The sequence below is a fragment of the Bos javanicus genome, chromosome 11, assembly GCF_032452875.1.
Source record: "Bos javanicus breed banteng chromosome 11, ARS-OSU_banteng_1.0, whole genome shotgun sequence".
NCBI classification, from domain to species: Eukaryota; Metazoa; Chordata; class Mammalia; order Artiodactyla; family Bovidae; genus Bos; species Bos javanicus.
Window position 1 is genome coordinate 101,842,925 of NC_083878.1, and position 18,580 is coordinate 101,861,504.

The window sequence follows — 18,580 nt, forward strand, 5'->3', positions numbered from 1 at the left end:
ACCAGAGTCTGCCTACTTTCTGCTTTGTGCTTTCACCTACACCTCTGACTTTACGGGGGGCTGTCCCCCACTACCTCTCTGAAAAAAGAGTTAGCTTACAGCTCCAGTTAATAATTCCTGGGTGTGACAGTGTTTAACCTACAAACTCCTTTGGAAATCGGCTAGCCTGCCTGAATAGGTTTTTCAGGCCACATGTGATTGTTCAGAGCCTCCCAACTGTGAGAGGCAGGAGATGTTCTAAACTGTCTAAACACAGATTCTTTTGAGTAGTTAAAAGATTGATTAGAAATTGTATTGGTGAAGGGATTTTCACTTGTTGGGCCAATGTTTGCTGCTAAGTCTCCATATCCCTTACCTGCTGTGTCCCTGGCAGTGTATTGATTAATATAATTGGTGTAAGTAGTAGCTTTAATGTTTGTAACCTGGGACCCTTGAGTTAATTCTTTTTCTTGTTGTAGCCCACCACACCTTTGCTCTGTAGGAATGCAACTTTATCTAATGCTTTTGGAGGGTGGCTCCTGACCAATCACCTTTAGAGAAAAATAAGTTTTCTGAAGAAAAGGTCTTAAAATGTTAACAGGCCTCCGGGCCAGAAGATGATGCAAATCACCTAAGCTTTTGCATATGATAAGTTTGCAGGAAGAAAGCCTGGTTTGCTGCAAGACTCTACCCCTTCCCCCATTATCCTCTGTGCATAACTTAAGGTATAAAAACTACTCTGAAAAATAAAGTGCGGGCCTTGTTCACCGAAACTTGGTCTCACCATGTCGTTCTTTCTCTTACCTTCTGGCTGAATTATTCAGCCTCTTTTCTCCGCTGAATTTCCTCACTGAGCTATCCTTATTTCAGCCTCTTTTCTTCCCTGAATTTTACTGAGCTATCCTCATTCTATTACTCTTTATATCCTTAATTAACATTTAATTAAGCAATTGTCTCCTGATCTTCGCCTACGCCGTCTCTCCTTCGAATACCCTGGATCAGCCGGGGCTGGTCCCCGGCACTGTGGCCACTGCTGAGTTTTACAAATTTGCTGGTATATGAGTGCAGCACTTTCACAGCATTGTCTTCTAGGATTTGAAATAGCTCAACTGGAATTCCATCACCTCCACTAGCCCTGTTCTTAGCAATGCTCCCTAAGGCCCACTTGACTTCGCACTCTAGGATGTCTGGCTCTAGGTGAGTGATCACACCATCGTGGTTATCTGGATCATGAAGATCTTTTTTGTATAGTTCTTCTGTGCATTCTTGCAACCTCTTCTTAATATCTTCTGCTTCTGTTAGGTCCACACTGTTTCTGTCCTTTATTGTACCCATCTTTGCATGAAATGTTCCCTTGGTATCTAATTTTCTTGAAGAGATCTCTAGTCTTTCCCATTCTGCTGTTTTCCTCTATTTCTTTGCATTGGTCACTGAAGAAGGCTTTCTTATCTCTCCTCGTTATTCTTTGGAACTCTGCATTCAAATGGATATATCTTTTCTTTTCGTCTTTGCCCTTCCTGTCTTTTCTCTTCTCAGCTATTTGTAAAGCCTCGTCAGACAGCCATTTTGCCTTTTTGCTTTACTTTTTCTTGGGGATGGTCTTGATCCCTGTCTCCTGTACAATGTCATGAACTTCCATCCATAGTTCTTCAGACACTCTATCAGATCTAATCCCTTGAATTTATTTGTCACTTCCACTGTATAATCATAAGGGATTTGATTTAGGTCATACCTGAATGGTCTAGTGGTTTTCCCTACTTTCTTCAATTTAAGTCTGAAGTTGGCAATAAGAAGTTCATGATCTGAGTCACAGTAAGCTCCCGGTCTTGTTTTTGCTGACTGTATAGGGCTTCTCTACATTTGGCTGCAAAGAATATAAATAATCTGATTTCGGTATTGACCATCTGGTGATGCCCATGTGTAGAGTCTTCTCTTGTGTTGTTGGAAGAGGGTGTTTGCTATGACCAGTGCATTCTCTTGGCAAAATTCTGTTAGCCTTTGATCTGCTTCGTTTTGTATGCTGAGGCCAAATTTGCCTGTTACTCCAGGTAGCTCTTGACTTCCTACTTTTGCATTCCAGTCCCCTATAATGAAGAGGACTTTTTTTTTGGCTGGACCCCAGGGGAAGTCTCCTCCCCAAAACTTTTGAGAAGTGGGAGGCATGGAGTGTAGGCAAGTCCATCATATTGTTTCTCCCGAGGCTTGTGGGGGCCTCCAACCTAACCAGCTTCACAGGCAACTCGTTCTCTTTTCTGTCTGTTTATACAGACAGGAGTACTTGAACACCTTACAGTTCCAGCTTGATTAAGCACACGCCTAGCGTACAGAGAGGGCCTGATGAATGCCTGCAAACTGAAGAGTACAAAACACAAGTACGTGTGTCTGTGCACTCACACGTGCACGTGGACACACTAGGAACCTAGGCATGAAGCAAAGGTCCAGAAAAAGGATCCAGAAAACGAGACTGGATCCAGGACTTGCTGCTGGCTTCCTGCCGGGGCCCAGCACTCCTGAGGACGGAGAGCCCAGGAAACCTGCCGGCTGACACGGAGCACAGCAGCTCTCCTGGCCGTCTGAAGTACAAGGATCTGACAACCTGCGGCTCTCAGCAGGCAGCTATTAGCTGAACTAAATACGGTTTTCTCAAGGGGAAAGGAGGATCTTTCACAACACATATGCTAATGAAGCACAATGACATAGAGCATTTAAAGCAAAATGTCCCTATATTTATTCTCCATAGACAGATTTTTACATTAATATTTATGAGGGATTCCTCGTTTATTTCTCCTGGAAATTTTTCTCCTGCCCAAACAGAGGGATAAAAGATAAGTAACATGAACCAATTATCTTTTTAACAGCTACAAAGAACTACCTTATTTAGCTGCATTCTTCCACTTGATTAATTGTCCTAAAACACCACTTTGCACACACCAGGCCTGCTCATGAGCCCCCAGGGCCTGCTGCCCCCAGCGGTGGCCGCTATGAGGCCTCCGCCTGCCTTTCTGGCCCTGCCTGCTGCCAGAGCCTGCAGATCCAATCCTGTCCCCCCAACACAGCAGAGTCATCTTCGCATGCTCACCTGCAGGCACCCCTGCACCTGGTTCTCAGCCACTGATTTCTTAAACTTCCGGCTGTGCTGGGTCTTCGTTGCTGTGCTCAGGCTTTCTCCAGGCACGGTGACGAGGACTGCTCACTAGCTGCTGTGTGCAGGCTCTGGAGTGTGGGCTCCTGTCACAGTGGCGCACAGGCTTAGCTGCCCTGAGGCACATGCAATTTTCCCGGACCAGGGATCAAACCCGTGTCCCCTGCACTGGCAGGCGGACTCCTAACCAGTGGAGAAGTCCTGGTTCCCATCCACTTAAATACCCAACGCTCAACGCTTCCAGTTTACTGAGAGCCATGAGCAGTATAAAGGATGATGACCTGCGCATCTTGTAAAAAGACATTCTTGCCTCAGCAGCTGGGCGGGGAGCGGGGAGGGAGGCACAGAGGGGAACTAGCCTTCAGGGCTGGTTCACTCAGGGGAGCCAAGACCAGGCAGGAAGGGGATGCAGGGAGCCCTGGTCCCCAGGGAGTTTCCAGTCTCAACAAAACACAAGGCAGAGAGTGGCAAAGCCAGAGGCATTTGGCTACCAAATGCAAGCTGTACAGAGCCGGGAGCAGACAGTTTCTGCCCAGTCGCTGAACCACATTCTCCTCCTCCACCTGCCAATAACACTAGGAATAAACATAAAAAAGGACATTTCAAGAACTATTACTGACAGCATCTTCTCTGGGCCCTCAAAAGCTCTAGAGAGCAGGAACAGGCGACAGCGGCGCCTGGATGCACAAGACTATCCCGCACCCTTGGCCTTGAATGCCTTCAGATTCGATTTTGAGGCACATGGAAAACAAACAAATGTGAACAGCAACAAAAAAGCAGAGAGAAAATGAAACGGTGCTTGTGCAGTTAAACTTTTACAATCCAACTGGGCAAGGCCCCAGGCTCTTCTCTGAGGTCCAGGGTGCAGTGGGCTGCAAGGAGCTCGGAGTACAAGGTATCTGACTGCCGAGGTTTCTTTTGTCACCGTGTCAAGATGGTCTGACAACGTTTTATGGTGTTCTTGCCTCTTTCCCAGCCTCAATGATACAACCTCAACACAGGTAGGTACACAAGTTCCTATCAACTTTTTATTTTTGCATAAGAAACTGGCTGAACCTGACAGCGTGAAAATTATTTTTTGACAAACAGAGGAATACAGTGAATTACAGAACTGAAGCGCCATACTGAGGTTGCTTTTGCTCAGTCTCACAACAAACTGTGGAAAGTTCTGAAAGAGATGGGAATACCAGACCACCCAACCTGCCTCTTGAGAAATCTGTATGCAGGTCAGGAAGCAAGTTAGAACTGGACATGGAACAACAGACTGGTTCCAAATCGGGAAAGGAGTATATCAATGCTGTATATTGTCACCCTGCTTATTTAACTTATATGCAGAGTACATCATGAGAAATGTTGGGCTGGATGAAGCACAAGCTGGAATCAAGACTGCCGGGAGAAATATCAATAACCTCAGACATGCAGAAATACCAATAACCTCAGACCACCCTTACGGCAGAAAGCGAAGAAGAACTAAAGAGTCTCTTGATGAAAGTGAAAGTGGAGAGTGAAAAACTTGGCTTAAGGTTCAACATTCAGAAAAACAAGATCATGGCATCTGGTCCCATCACTTCATGGCAAATAGATGGGGAAACAGTGGAAACAGTGGCTGACTTTATTTTTTTGGGCTGCAAAATCACTGCAGATGGTGATTGCAGCCATGAAGTTAAAAGATGCTTACTCCTTGGAAGAAAAGTTATGACCAACCTAGACAACATATTAAAAAGCAGAGACAGTACTTTGCCAACAAAGGTCAGTCTAGTCAAGGATATGGTTTTTCCAGTGGTCATGTATGGATGTGAGAGTTGGACTGTGAAGAAAGCTGAGCACCGAAGAATTGATGCTTTTGAACTGTGGCATTGGAGAAGACTCTTGAGAGTCCCTTGGACTGCAAGGAGATCAAACCGGTCCATCCTAAAGGAAATGAGTCCTGAATATTCGTTGGAAGGACTGATGTTGAAGCTGAAACTCCGATACTTTGGCCAATGAGCAAAAAACTGACTCATCTGAAAAGACCCTGATGCTGGGAAAGATTGAAGGTGGGAGGAGAAGGGGATGACAGAGAATGAGATGGTTTGATGGCATCACCGACTCAATGGACATGAGTTTGAGTGAACTCCGGGAGTTGGTGATGGACAGGGAGGCTGGCATGCTGTAGTCCACGGGGTCGCAAAGACTCAGACGTGACTGAGCGCCTGCACTGAACTGCTGTTCAGTCTCTAAGTCGTGTGTGACTCTTTCCAAGCCCGTGGACTGGGGCACGCCAGGCTCCTGTGTCCTCCACTATCACCCGGAGTTTGGTCAAATTCGTGTCCACCGAGTCAGCGATCTAACCATCTCATCCTCTGCCGCACCCTTTCCCCGTGAACACTCCCATCCAAATTCAGGATGCTGCATCAATTTTGATAAATTCTTTTTTGAGATAAGACTGGTATCCCTCACTATTCCTGGACACAGCTCCAGTCTTGTAGGAAAAAGACAAAGAAGTAACGAGTCAGACAGCTTCAATATGACTGATGTTAATAAATGAGCTTCTGTAGTCTTGGTTATTGGAAACTGATCTCTTCCTTATTAATATGGTCCCGCAATGGAGAGGAAGATTTCTCCATGTTCTAGAATGCAAACAATGTTTTAATCTTTAATTATATTCTCAATTTCAACTCTTCTGGAGAGTGAGAGCCACCAAGGCCTAGGATTATTTCTTTATTACACAGCCTCTCAGTGGTATCTAATGAATATTGTTACTTAATACATGCCAGTAGGGGAAAGGGGAATTTTGTGAATCTCTACTTAAGTTTTGATGACTTTTTGCCAACCTCAAGGAAACTTAAAAGCTGCAAAGTTCTCTGTTTCATTTCGGGGACACTTGCAACAGCCAACAATGCACTGGCTCTGCTCGCCAGCTGAGGCCCAGAGAGTGCAGGCCTGGCAAATAAACAACCCGGAAGAGGGGGTTATAGGAGGCGATGCTGTATATTTCTAAAATCCACAGCAATCAATCGGTTTGCTTCTCATTCGTGGTATATTAACTGATGCTTTGAAAGTGAAAAGTGAAAAATCCTTAGTCACTGTCGTGTCCAACTCCTTGCAACCCCATAAACTGTAGCCTGCCAGGCTCCTCTGTCTGTGGGATTCTCCAGGCAAGAATACTGGAGTGGGTTGCCATGTCTTCCTCCAAGGGATCTTCCCGCCCCTGTCTCCTGTATTGCAGGCGGATTCTTTATCATCTGAGCCTCCTTTGCTCAGAGACAAACTAAACTCCCATGAAAAGAGATGCCAAACATTCCTGTTCAGGGCTCCTCTCACCATCTGAGTTGAAGCACTTAAATATAAACCTATCAACATACAACCAAATGCTGCCCTCAACAAAATATCAAGATCCTCGGGAGACAAAACAAAGCCTAAGTAATCAAGAGAAGGGTTAGGTACCTCCAAGGAAGCAGGGTCATAGTCACTATCAAATGACGGCTAAATCAAGGCTTCTGTAATAGCAAAGCAAACACAGAAACCTGGAGTTTCATCTCTGTGCGGCTGAGAAAAAAACTCAAAGAAAAGGTCTGGGAAAATCAGCAACAGGAGAGAGAATGATGTAATGGCCAGGAAGCTACAGGAAGAGACCTGGGTTTTGTATGCTCATCCTGGCAAATATTTGCCTTTCTCGATTTCAACGTCAATGACGAGGAAGAGTGGGCCCCCTCGTTCCTCATTGTCGCCCAGCACGGATCCACGTCTCCGCTTTGCCTTCCGGGTCTCCCGGCAGTTTCACATTAAGCGAGAGACAACAGGAGCCTCTCCCTTTCAAGAGCAGAGGCAGCACTTACCACGTGTCTTAGAGAGAATCCAGTCACTGATACAAGTACCGTGTGTGATTTCAAGTCCATATCTTCACGGGACTAGTGTGCAAGGCAATGGCAGAATATGAGCCTCTTTCAGTTCAACTTCCAGAATCCAATCAGTGGCCATACCGAGACAATCTGATGTTCAAACGCTGGAAGCCTGAGGTGGCCAAGCGGTGTCGTTATGCCAGTGCCTGTCTCCATCAGTGGCATTTCTCCCCAGCAACACGTGTCCCAGCACGTGGTTTTTATGTGTCGTTGTTACTCAAACCTGAGGTAGGTCATCCAAGAGCAGGGGCAGGAAGTGAAGATGCCCTACACTCTCAGAGGCATGAGACAACACTGAGGCGGAGGCCACACGGCGAGGAAGTGCCACTGGTGTGCTCCGGAGACCATCGAGGAATCCTGTTCAGCAATAAAATCGAGCAGAGCGCTGACACACCCATGAATGAATCTCCAAAACATCACGTCGTGCAAAAGAAGCCAGGGGGAAAGCACTGTGCTCCACATGACCCTGTTTACGTGGAGCGCTAGAAGAGGCAAAGCTAGAGAACGGGGGTCGGAACCAATGCCTGTCGCCTGGGGTGGCTGAGAAACCGGGGACAAGTACAGTCAGTCTTTCCAGGAGTTGTGCTGCAGAGAGGAGCGGGGGTGGGGAATGGAGGAGGTCCTAGGAGTCAGTGTTCTCCCAGGAGATGATTCTGGGGTTCGCCCATTTCCATTCAACCAAGAACGAAGCAGGAGAAAGGGAACACGGACGGGGTGGGAGAGAAACAGGAGGCCCCTGCAGAAACGCGTGGGAGCAGGTGAGGGGCACTGGACCCATGAATGAGCAGAAGGGCTGCTCTGGGCTGCAAGCAGGGCTGGAGCATCCCCGGTGAAGAGCGAAGGCGGCCTCTGAAGCGCCCCTAGTCTCACAGGCAAGACCTCTTCACAAACCATAATGTGATACCCAGAAAGTGCCTGGCGTCACAACCTCCAGCGGGGTGGTGGCGGGGAGGGCAGCTAATACTTTTAAAAATAACCTTTCTGTAAAACAAATAACTTTTTTTTCCCTTCCAACCTAAGTGAAACCTGGAACTTCCCTGGTGGTCCAGTGGCCAAGATTCTAAGCTCCCAATGCAGCGGTCCGGGTTCAATCCCTGGTCGGGAAGCTAGATCCCACACGCCAGTGCAGCCAAATAAATGAAAATAAGTATTAAAAAAAAAAAACCCGAATGAGATCTACATGTGCAAAATAAGAACACACAAGGGTCTTTCACCTCTGATGAAACCCAGGAGTCACAGTGATTGTGTGTGACTTGGCCACAATGATTAAAACCAACACCCCACGCTGCCACAAGAGTACACGGAGCAAGGTCTTGTAGAGCGGAAGCTGCCGTCCATGACGGCACAAGGAAATAAGGCGCCAGCTGACACAGGGATCCCCGGATGCAACTTACAGGTCAGTCAAGTGCGATAGCTGCTTCCTAGACTTAGAGACCAGTCCCACAAGGTCAAAGGCGAACCATGTTTACCCAGCAATGGGGGACACAGCCTCCTTATGAAAACGATAGTGTCTGTCCTTCTGCAAAAGACTTAAGAAGAACACTCGGGAATCTGGGAGTGAGGTCGCTTCACCAGGGCCCTCTGAATGCTAATATAGGATCAGATATCTTTCATCATGAACAGCATCTTGTTTCCTTACAAGCGTCTTTGGAGGGGGAGAAAGATATGAATCGTTAATCCCACAAATCACTAATCCTCTGGGAACTTGGAGGGTGGGGGGTGGTGGTGAGGCATGGAATCCGAGTCTTCAAAGACTATTGCTTTTAAAGCCAACTGCACTTTAAAAACAAACACATCAATGATGGTACAAATCTCCTGCATTCTTGACACAACCGTGGTCTCAGCACGCTCAGGAAGAGGCTTTGGGGCAGCAGCTTCCACACCACCCAACTGCTGACACGAGCCAATGCAGAAGCCCCAGCGCCTCCGCACTAACAGGCACACAGAGTTCTAGGGGAAGGCGAGTGAGGAGACCAGCCCCCGGCCCTTAACCACCTCCTCCACTGTTTAGAAATAAGCCCTTTCCTCAGAGTTCTCTAGGCCTATGCAAGAAAGCTCCTAGCTCTCCACAAGGAAGCCTCCATCCCTCTCGGCCGGCAGCGGAGAGACTCGGTTAAGTCTGGTCCCCGAGTGGCCTCTCTTAGCATTGCCATGGCCTTCTCGGGCACATGAGGATCCAGTCCTTAGGACTTGGCACACTTGACTATGATGCTGCAGTATGGTCATCCCTTGCTGCTCATTTGTTCCTCTGTTTCTACTCGGAGCATCCCAAAAGCCAAAATCCTATCTTGCTAAGTCACTTCAGTTGTGTCCGACTCTGTGCGACCCCATAGACAGCAGCCCACCAGGCTCCTTCGTCCCTGGGATCCTCCAGGCAAGAACACTGGAGTGGAGTGCCTTTGCTTCTCCAATGCATGAAAGTGAAAAGTGAAAGGGAAGTCGCTCAGTCGTGTCTGACTCCCAGTGACCCCATGGACTGCAGCCCACCAGGCTCCTCCATCCGCGGGATTTTCCAGGCAAGAGTACTGAGTGGGGTGCCACTGCCTTCTCTGAAAATTCTATCCTATTCATCTCCAAATCCCCAGCTCGGAGCACAGAACCAAGCACCTGTAGGCCCCAGGTAAGTATTTGCTGGATAAACAAGAGAATTGGGCTCACAGGCCCTACCACCCTACTCTCTGTGCAGTGTCTCCTTGTTGGCAATCGTGGTGGTTTTAAAATATGTCTGCAAATTTGGACACTCCTTCCTTCAGAAGCGAGCGCCTCACCCCCTCCCCACGAGCATCAGTCAGACTTGGCAGCTCATTTCTAATCCACAGAACAGGTGGAACTGATGCTACATTTCTTGAGGTGAGGCCATAAAAAGGACAGGCTCTGCCCGGCTTGCCTTCTCTGAGTGTGCCTGCTCTGGGAGAGTCACCGCATGTCCAGAGGACACTCAGGCAGCCTGTGGAGAGGTGTGGGGAGGAACTGAGGTCTCCCACCAACAGCCATGAGTGACCACCTTGGAAGTGGCCTTTGGGCCCTGGCCCAACTTTCAGATGGCTATGGTCCTGGCTATCTGACAGCAATGTTATGAGAGGCTCTGAACCAAGTTACTCCCAGTCTCCAGACCCACAGGAAATATAGGGGATTATGTTTATTGTCGTTAAACCCACTAAGTCTGGGGGGAATTTGTTTTGTAGCAATGGATGAAAATGCAGCAACCTTGGAGCATTTAGATGCTGTCTTATAAGGGAGTTCAAGGGATTTCCTTAAAGATAAAGTTTATGGTCATACCATGTTTATAGTAAGAATTCTGTAATGAGGAAATGTCCTATGATAAAACCACAACACGGCGGATTAACAGGCAATTTTAAATACTCCATGGGTCAAATTATACTACCTTAAAACTAACAACTACAATAAATGTTGGGATGTGATACAGAACAGTATCAGAAGACAATTCTTCTTAAAGGCTGGTTTTTGTTTTTAAAAATTCTATATTACACATACATAGGAAAAAACTCTAGAACAGCCCTCAAAACTTTAACAATACCTTTATCAGGGTGCAGCACTATTATTTTTTCTTTTTTAATAACCTTTGATTTTTTCCAAAATCTACAATATGTATATATTACTAGTTTCTTCTTTTTTTTTTTTTTTAATGATGTATGATCCAATTAGGTCAGCAGCTATGCCATATACTGGTGTGTCTACTCCTGACAACTAACACAGTAAGTGGCACATAGTAGGTGCTCAGTAAAAGTGAGCAGAATGTCCTTTAGTTATAGATCCCGCCTACTGGACAGTTGCTCTAAAAGGGATGTCAAGATAATGTGAATCCACAAAGCTCAAGGATATGAAAAGGCTACAGTCAATTTTCACAGGAAAAGAGGCTATCAAGTATAGAAAATCATTTCAACACTGCGTTCTTAGGGCACGGGAACCACTTTTCTCTTTGAAACTAAGTATTTTGAGTGATTTATTATAAATTTATAATGACAGTTGTGAACACCCAGTTTTTTTTTTCTTGGCATGAGAACAGAGTCTGTTGATTGCCTTGCTGCTTAAAATAGTTTCTAAGTGTCCTCATAATAGCATGTCACCTGTAAACAGGTTTCAAGCCAATGCAAATTAACAATGGTGAACAGATGGACTACGAACTGACTTTTGTCGGGAGAGAGTTAGTAACAAACACTTCTGGCTCCAGTCTTGTGGGACCATTAGAAAGTCTTTCACTTCTCGCCACACATCCTGCCTCAGTAGACAAGCCAGGCAGGGAGGATGACAAGTTATAAGGCCCATTAGACTTCTGAGAGCCAAAAGTTGAGATGTGCAGAATCGCCAAGTCAACATGTGCAAAACATCAGACAGAGGAAGCTTTTTGCCAAATGGTGAAAACTCCCTCTTTCCTGCATCACTCGAGGAAGCGGGCCCTGCTGTCTCTGGAAAGGATGGCGCCTGTGTGTGTGGCAGACAGAAAGGAACTTGCTGGAGGCCAGCTGGTTATGTTCACCCCACCCTGGAAGCAAATGCTACGGGTGAAGAAACCCTGAAAGTCATACAAATGGTGGGCTATGACATCCACTGGTGAGAGAAGAGACCCCCCCAGAATCATGCCGTGTAGTTTTCCCAGCTCCTCACTGGTCTTTCTCCTCCCTGTTCTCAAGTCTCCCCCAGCACCAGCGCCTTGGAGAGGCCTTCTCTGACCACCTGTTTTAAGCAGCCTCCCCTCCTTACCATCCTATGTGTTCCCTTCAGAAGTACTTACCATAACCAGAAATTACTGTACTGGTTTACTTATTGGTTTAGGGGTACTTGCTTTTTGCCTTTCCTCCCCAGTAAATCAAAAGCTTTGGGAAGATGGGACCATGTCTGTCTTGCTTGTGACTGTATCCCCAAAGCTGAGGACAGTGCATGGCAGACAGGAGGTATAATAAATATCTGCTAACCAAACATAACATAAATGAGATCCTGTGTGAAGGCAAACAACTGAATCTCCCCTGCAAACCCCCTTCAGACTGGAAACTTTAAAATGCAGTTTGTAACTGAGGATATTAAGGAAAGAGGGTACAACAGGAGAACAGGCTGAGCTGGGCAATGTGTTTAAAAATCAGGTCAAGCCTTTGGGAGGCAGCACCCCTTCCAGGGGAGTCTGTGTGTGGAATGGAAAAACTGCCAGCAAAGACTGGTGTGTTCAATTTCTGATTCTACATCACTGAGTGAGCCATGGCTCTCAACTACTGAGGTTTGGAGTAAAGGCCAATCCAATGGGTGGAACACCTACGGCATGTTCAAAGGAATACTATGCAGCAACAAAAAAGAACAAGCAATCTAACAGATATTATGTTGAGTGAAGACAGCTCCTATAGAAGATTACATAATGTGTGATCGCATCCATATGAAGTTCAAGAACAAGGCAAATTAACTGTTCAAAGAAGTCAGGACAGTGGTCAACTTAGGGAGGTGGCAGCCTGTGTACAGGGTGGGAATGTGAGAACCCTCAGGGAGTCCTGGAAGTGGTGGCCAGTGGCCTGATCTAGGGGAGCTACACAGAGGCAGACACGTGAAAAAACCATCCATCCGAACGTACACTTCACAGTGTCTGCTCTCCCTCCTACTGGGAAAAAGAAGAGCACATACATTTCTCTTTTAAAAAAGAGCAAGTGAGCCCAGCACTGATTCTAATCCCAGTGCTACCAGATTTTCTAGACGGCCTGCAGTTTATCAAAACGTGCTCCTCAGTGGCCTCACTTGTGAAATATGGAGAACTGCACTCACACGCTGCCAACTCTGGGAGTGTGAACGGAAACAAAGAATAAGCCATGAGGGATCTTCAAGTCCTAGAGACACACACAGGCCAAGTAAACTAGGAAGCGCATCATCACTGCTTCTTTGAAGACCTATGCAAAATAGGTGACCACGGTCTCCAATCTTAACAGAAACCTTTTTAAAAGAAAGAACGATCTTGCCAAAATGAGTTTCCAATAGCCAAAAACAAGCACAAATTAGAGTTCACCCAGGACAAAAGAACTTTTTCCAACCCATCACTCACTGAGGCGGTAAGACGAGAGTCGTGGGTTGAGCCTTTGGTCTACGTTTAGCAGACACTCCCATCTGGTTAGCAGAACGTTTCAACGACTGTTGATTCAAAAGGCCAGATGCCAGACCAGCGTGGTACTGCAACTGCAGAGGAGAACCAAACAAAAGGGGAAGAAAAATAACATTTGGTAAAAGCAGGACAAGGGCTATTAAACTATCAGTACTTGATACATCTTACCAGCTCAGAACATTTTTAATAATTTCAAATATACCTGCTAACATCTTGCTTCAAGAAATGTATTCATAGGAGATAATCAGACAAACAGGAAAACAAGCATGAATAAGGATGCTCATCATGGCATTACAAAATGATAAAGAGCTGGAATCAATCTACATGCCCAATAATAAGAGGGAAATTAGGTAAATACATAAAGAACTTTACGACATCATTTTGTTGAATTAAAAGAAAAGGCATTGTAAACAAAGAGGTACTTAAACGTTCTCCAGACGGTTAAAGCGTGCTCTCCAAAAGGTTAACAGTGTATTTCTGAGGAGAACTGTGATAATTTTTTACTTCTTTTTTCACTCCTGTTCACATCTGCTTTATGTAAATGGTTTTTAAAAAGAGGATCCAGTGGGTTTCCTTAAAAAAAAAATTAGTTATAGGAACTCTTGCTACTGTCATGTCTTGCTTGTAATAAAGAACATAACTCACAGACCACTGTGGTCAACAGCAGCGCAACAGGCTGACCATAAACAGATTCAAACACACAGCTGGGCTGCTGTTCCCAGTGGTTAAGATCCAAGTATCGATCACAAAAATAAGCACAGAAATGCATCTCATGACAATGTACACAAATGGATACAGGCGCACTGAAGAGAGCTGGCTGGAGAAGTTAATTCCACTCCATGCACATGCAGTTGGAACAATGCAAGTGAGGACGCGGCAGACTCTAAGCGGGCTCAGAGCCAGCATCACTTGCTTTGTTCTGGACAAACTGCTGAGCTTCGAGGTTACTCAGGACAGATCATTTTACTTCTCTAGACTTTCTCTATTGGAAAAGAGAAATAACACTGCCTAGTTCTAAACCAAACAGGACTAAAAAAAAAACCTTTATTGAGTTATAATTCATATAAAATGAAATGCATACATTTTAGGTGTCCAGTATGATGATGTCTTGGTAACATACGCCTGTGACACTGTCACCCCCATCAAGGTGCAACCTCCATCACAGCAGAAAGTTCCCCTGTGCCCCACTCAGGCAATCTCCCCCTGCCCTCAACTCAGATCATCAGGATCTTCTGATTTACAATACAGCTCATCACTCTCGCTCGTTACCAAATGAAGCTTATCTCCAATTTGACATGTGACAGTGACACCCGTTTTCCTTTTAAAATCCCATACTTTTGTACTTTAGATGTGAAGAGTTGTCATCCATCTCTATAACAAAATTATCCTTGAAAGGTATCCCAATTTTGAACAGATGTAAATAAAACATTCGAACTTGAAAACACCAAGCTAAGAAACTTGGATTGAGACCATTTATAACATTCAACATGTTTCTTTTTCCCTCCTCAAATTAAGCAAGGTTTTTCAAACATTTATTTAGAATTAACTGAATATACAAACAGTAATTCATTCTGTAACTCTGAATTCCTTTTCAAAATGCTCTTCCATTGCATAGATTTCCTTTGCAGAGTCAGCTACATTAAAGCTCATGGTAATGAAATCGGTGACCACCATATAAAAGGGGTTGGGCCCTGGATGCAAAGGGTAATAACGTCCTGAAAAATAAATGGCCTCCCGTAAAGCCACTGGGCTGCACACAAACAGAGTGAAAGAAAACACAACCAACTGAAACGATCTGCTTCTTGAAGTGGCTATAAAAATGAAGATATCCAGCGACCCAGCAAAGACTGAAATGTCTGTGTTTGGAGCATCCATACTGCTTTTTAACAGGCTCTTGATTTACTTGGTCGATTTGCTGTGGGAGCCTCATGGCTGCACAATACGAGACAGAGACATATCACATTCATAATAAAACGGAGCTCTTCTTGAGGTGGAAAAAGGGGGGTACAATTTGGCTCTAACAACTCATCGCAGACCAATGAATTTTGCTCAAATTTATTTTTCTCCTACAGATTTCTTAAATGGAAAATCAATGGAAGCAAGGGACAGTACAAGTTTGAAAGACAATGTTTCAAAATGTCAGCTACTTGGGTTTCGATCCTCCCCACCAGAATTTGCAATGAGTGCAATATGCACGGGGCTTTATGGAATTAAAGGGAAAGACAGCTTGGCAGGGGCCCCTCCTGGCTCCAGGAACCGGCTCTCCTTCTGGCTCTCCTTCTCCTTTGTATCTTATTAGGGTCCATGCAAGCTCAGCCATTCCAGCCCTGCTGACTCTTTTGAGTGGAAGAGTCCTGCTAACTATGCAGAGTGGCAGGGTGATTTTTGTCCACCTGGCATCATTTTGATCATTTGCTCAAACAAACAAAAACCCCCAAACAGCAGAAATGCATGCTAGCTGCTGTCTTTCCCAGGCTTCCGATGAGACTTCTACCACCTTGGATGCTCTCAATGTACGCCACACCCAAGAGCACATGGAGATGGAAGGAGTTTTCTTCTCCCAGAAAAAAACCTGCCCTTGAAAGCTGACTCACAGTGATTAAGCGACATTTGTTAATCATATATACGGTTCCCAGTTTCCAGGAACACAGCTCCGACTGTCAAGATCTATAAGGGGTCCATTAAATATTTACCAAAGCATCTTTATAATGGGAGAAAAGGTCAAAGTTAATAAAACTGACAGGCAGCTCCTGTCCAACTGGATTTATACATTATTTAAGCACTAAATACTCTATTCCATGAAACACTGCGTAGATCTGCAAAGACTCTTGGAAAATGTTCACTCAGCCAATGGTTTCAAAACAGCAGAAGGGAGTTCAGAGCTAATCCACAAATTAACATTAAGAACATATCACTCCTCAAAATACTGCCATACGTGTTCAATTACAGGTTCGGTAATATTTTCTACAAAAATATATTTCAATAAACATACTTTGCTCCAAACGTCTGTGGCATGGAAACAACTCTATTTCAAAAGGCAGCTTATCAAAGTTGTAATGTGATTTTTCTATCCAAGATCATTTCTCCACTAACCAGCAAGAGTAAAATGAAAGTGGGAGAGAAATCAAACAGTCCATTCTGTGAACGTCCACGTCCTGCAGCTGGGGAAAGGGAGTGCTGCGTGGCCAGCTGGGGGGAGGGGGTCTTTACTGGCTGCTGCTTGGCAGTCTAGCTATTTCCGTGTTCTCTGAATTTTGAGAGCAAATTTCTCGGTTCCAAGAGAAACCTATCCATGTCAAACTTCCACTTTCTGTAACGAACGTCGTATTTTTCCGTCAGTTCTCAACCTAAAGCCTTTTCTAATCAATTATACCTACTAATTAGCTCTATGCCTGCGATATTTTCAACACCTCATAATGATCTGAGGGAAACACAACTCTGAATTAGGAAAACCTTGATTTACTGAATAAGTGCTGTTTTAGTAATATTAGACATGCACAAGCGTGGAACATGATCAGGTCCTGGTGAATTCCAATGTACAGACTAAGAGCCTCTAGAATGTGCTGCTGGACCTGCTACTAATAAAAGCTGTGCGATCTTACATGGCTCATTTGCATTACATTTTCTCCAAGGACCCACCAAACTCTCAAGTTTAATTCCAAGCTCTAGGCTTCTAAACACATCACAAGGGTATTTGGCTTCACCAAAAACTGGTGAAGTAACGTCCCTACAATTTCATACAACGGCAAACCCTTTTCCTCTGGATAGCCTAAGGTCTTTATTTTTAAAGTCCAAATTATTGAGGCTCAAATCCAGTTAGCTTTAATATGCTTCAAATTACAAAGACAAAACAGACTGAGAGGAAACAATATGAAAGGAACTTATTTTAAAAACAGAACTCAAATGCAAAGTTTCTGATTTAAATCTCAGTTTCAGAAAATCAAGTGAGCAATGGTCCCCTTAGTTAGTCCTCCAACTGGTTTTCCATGTTCCACACTGTTCTGAAGGATCTACCTGCTCCAAGATAAATAAAGGACATGTTCTGCAATAGACAGAAGTTTGAGAAGAAAACAGAAGGAAATCCATCCCACTGATCACATTCAATATACTGATTAAGCCACTGGCATTCAATCAGGCCTAGAACTTAAAAGCTGATGTGTTTGCTAGAACCCCCCTGCAGTCCGGGGTATAGCATCTATTCATAAGCAACATGATCCTTCCCATGCCATATGGCCTGAATCCCACTTTAAGAAAACTAACATTCAAAGTCTCAAAATTTATAAGCCAGCTCAATCAAGGTTTGATTCTTCCTACCATGAAAATCATTCTTTTCTTTTCCATCAAAGGCTTCTTCGGGGCGGGGGGGAGCAAGTTAAAAACAGCAACGACAGAGTTCTCCTTAACCTTAAGGCATTTCAACTCCATTAAAAAAAATCACTTTACACAAAATTACATATAGGTTCCTAAGAACGCTAGGAAGACACATTGGCACTTCCAGTAACTAAACCCTCTGGATGAAGAATGTGATAGAGCCAAGCTATGATAAATTCTGGCTGCCTGAGTGCAGCGGGGCCCACAGGAGGGGAAGAAGAGATCAAGGGCTGGAGAACCCCACCCCTCCTCCCTGCACAGAGCTCCTCTCTGTCTCTGGGACGCGGCATCCCGGTAGGGAGGCCTGGTGTTCTTTCTTGGGCCAGGAGTGAAGCTGGCCACGAGGCAGACATACCGTGAGGACACAGCCTTGTTACTACTGATAACTCTGTCTTCTCTACGGTGTGCAGGGTAGTGCGTTAAGTACAGGAGATGCTAATGGATTTGTCAACTGATAAGTGGGCTGACCGACTGGTGACGCTGCCCTGGCCTGGCTGTGGCTGGAGCCAACCTAGAGAACAGAACGACTCCATCAGACAGCCCTCTCGAGGCTGGTTTCTAACAAAAGCAGACTCTCGGCTTTGCAGATGTTCACTGTCGTGACAGAGCCACGAAAGAGTCCTGACTCCCTCTTTATTCTAAATGCTAAAAAAGCAGGTATGTCGAACCCCTCTGCAGGCTTGAGCTCAGGAAAAGACCTTCATAGGGACTGCCCTCCAATTGCTTCAAATCACAGAATTCTAACGTCACAGAGGAGGCTTGGAGAAGCCATCCTCCACCTCCACTCCACTCCACTTTATGGGAGAGGAGACTCTGATCGTAAAGTGGTCACCAGCCCAGGGTCTCACACATCGTAAAAGGGGAACAGGCCATTCAGGGTTCAACTCACATACTTTGTCCTGCTGTTTTACGTGTGCTGCATCTTTTTAACCGCGGGACCTGGCATTTATTATCACTGCTCAGGCTGTGAAATGCGGCCCTTCTTCTCAGGCCAGGAACCAGAGCTGAGGAAAGGAGCACAGAGCATCGCCAGCGTTTGCCAGCTCCTGTCCGCTCCCTCTCTCTCACCTTTCAGCGTTGAGATGTCACATGCCTTTTTCTTCCTACTGACTC

General features: G+C 45.3%; 1 protein-coding gene across 4 annotated transcripts in view; it reads right to left on the reverse strand.

Moving 5' to 3' along the window:
* MED27 (mediator complex subunit 27) overlaps window positions 1-18,580 on the reverse strand; it is a 246,214-nt gene that overhangs the window by 164,756 nt on the left and 62,878 nt on the right. For all 4 annotated transcript variants that reach the window (XM_061433929.1, XM_061433926.1, XM_061433928.1 and 1 more), the window contains exon 3: window positions 13,040-13,170. In XM_061433929.1, the coding sequence (XP_061289913.1) occupies window positions 13,040-13,170 (131 nt within the window). The remainder of the gene's footprint in view (window positions 1-13,039; window positions 13,171-18,580) is intronic.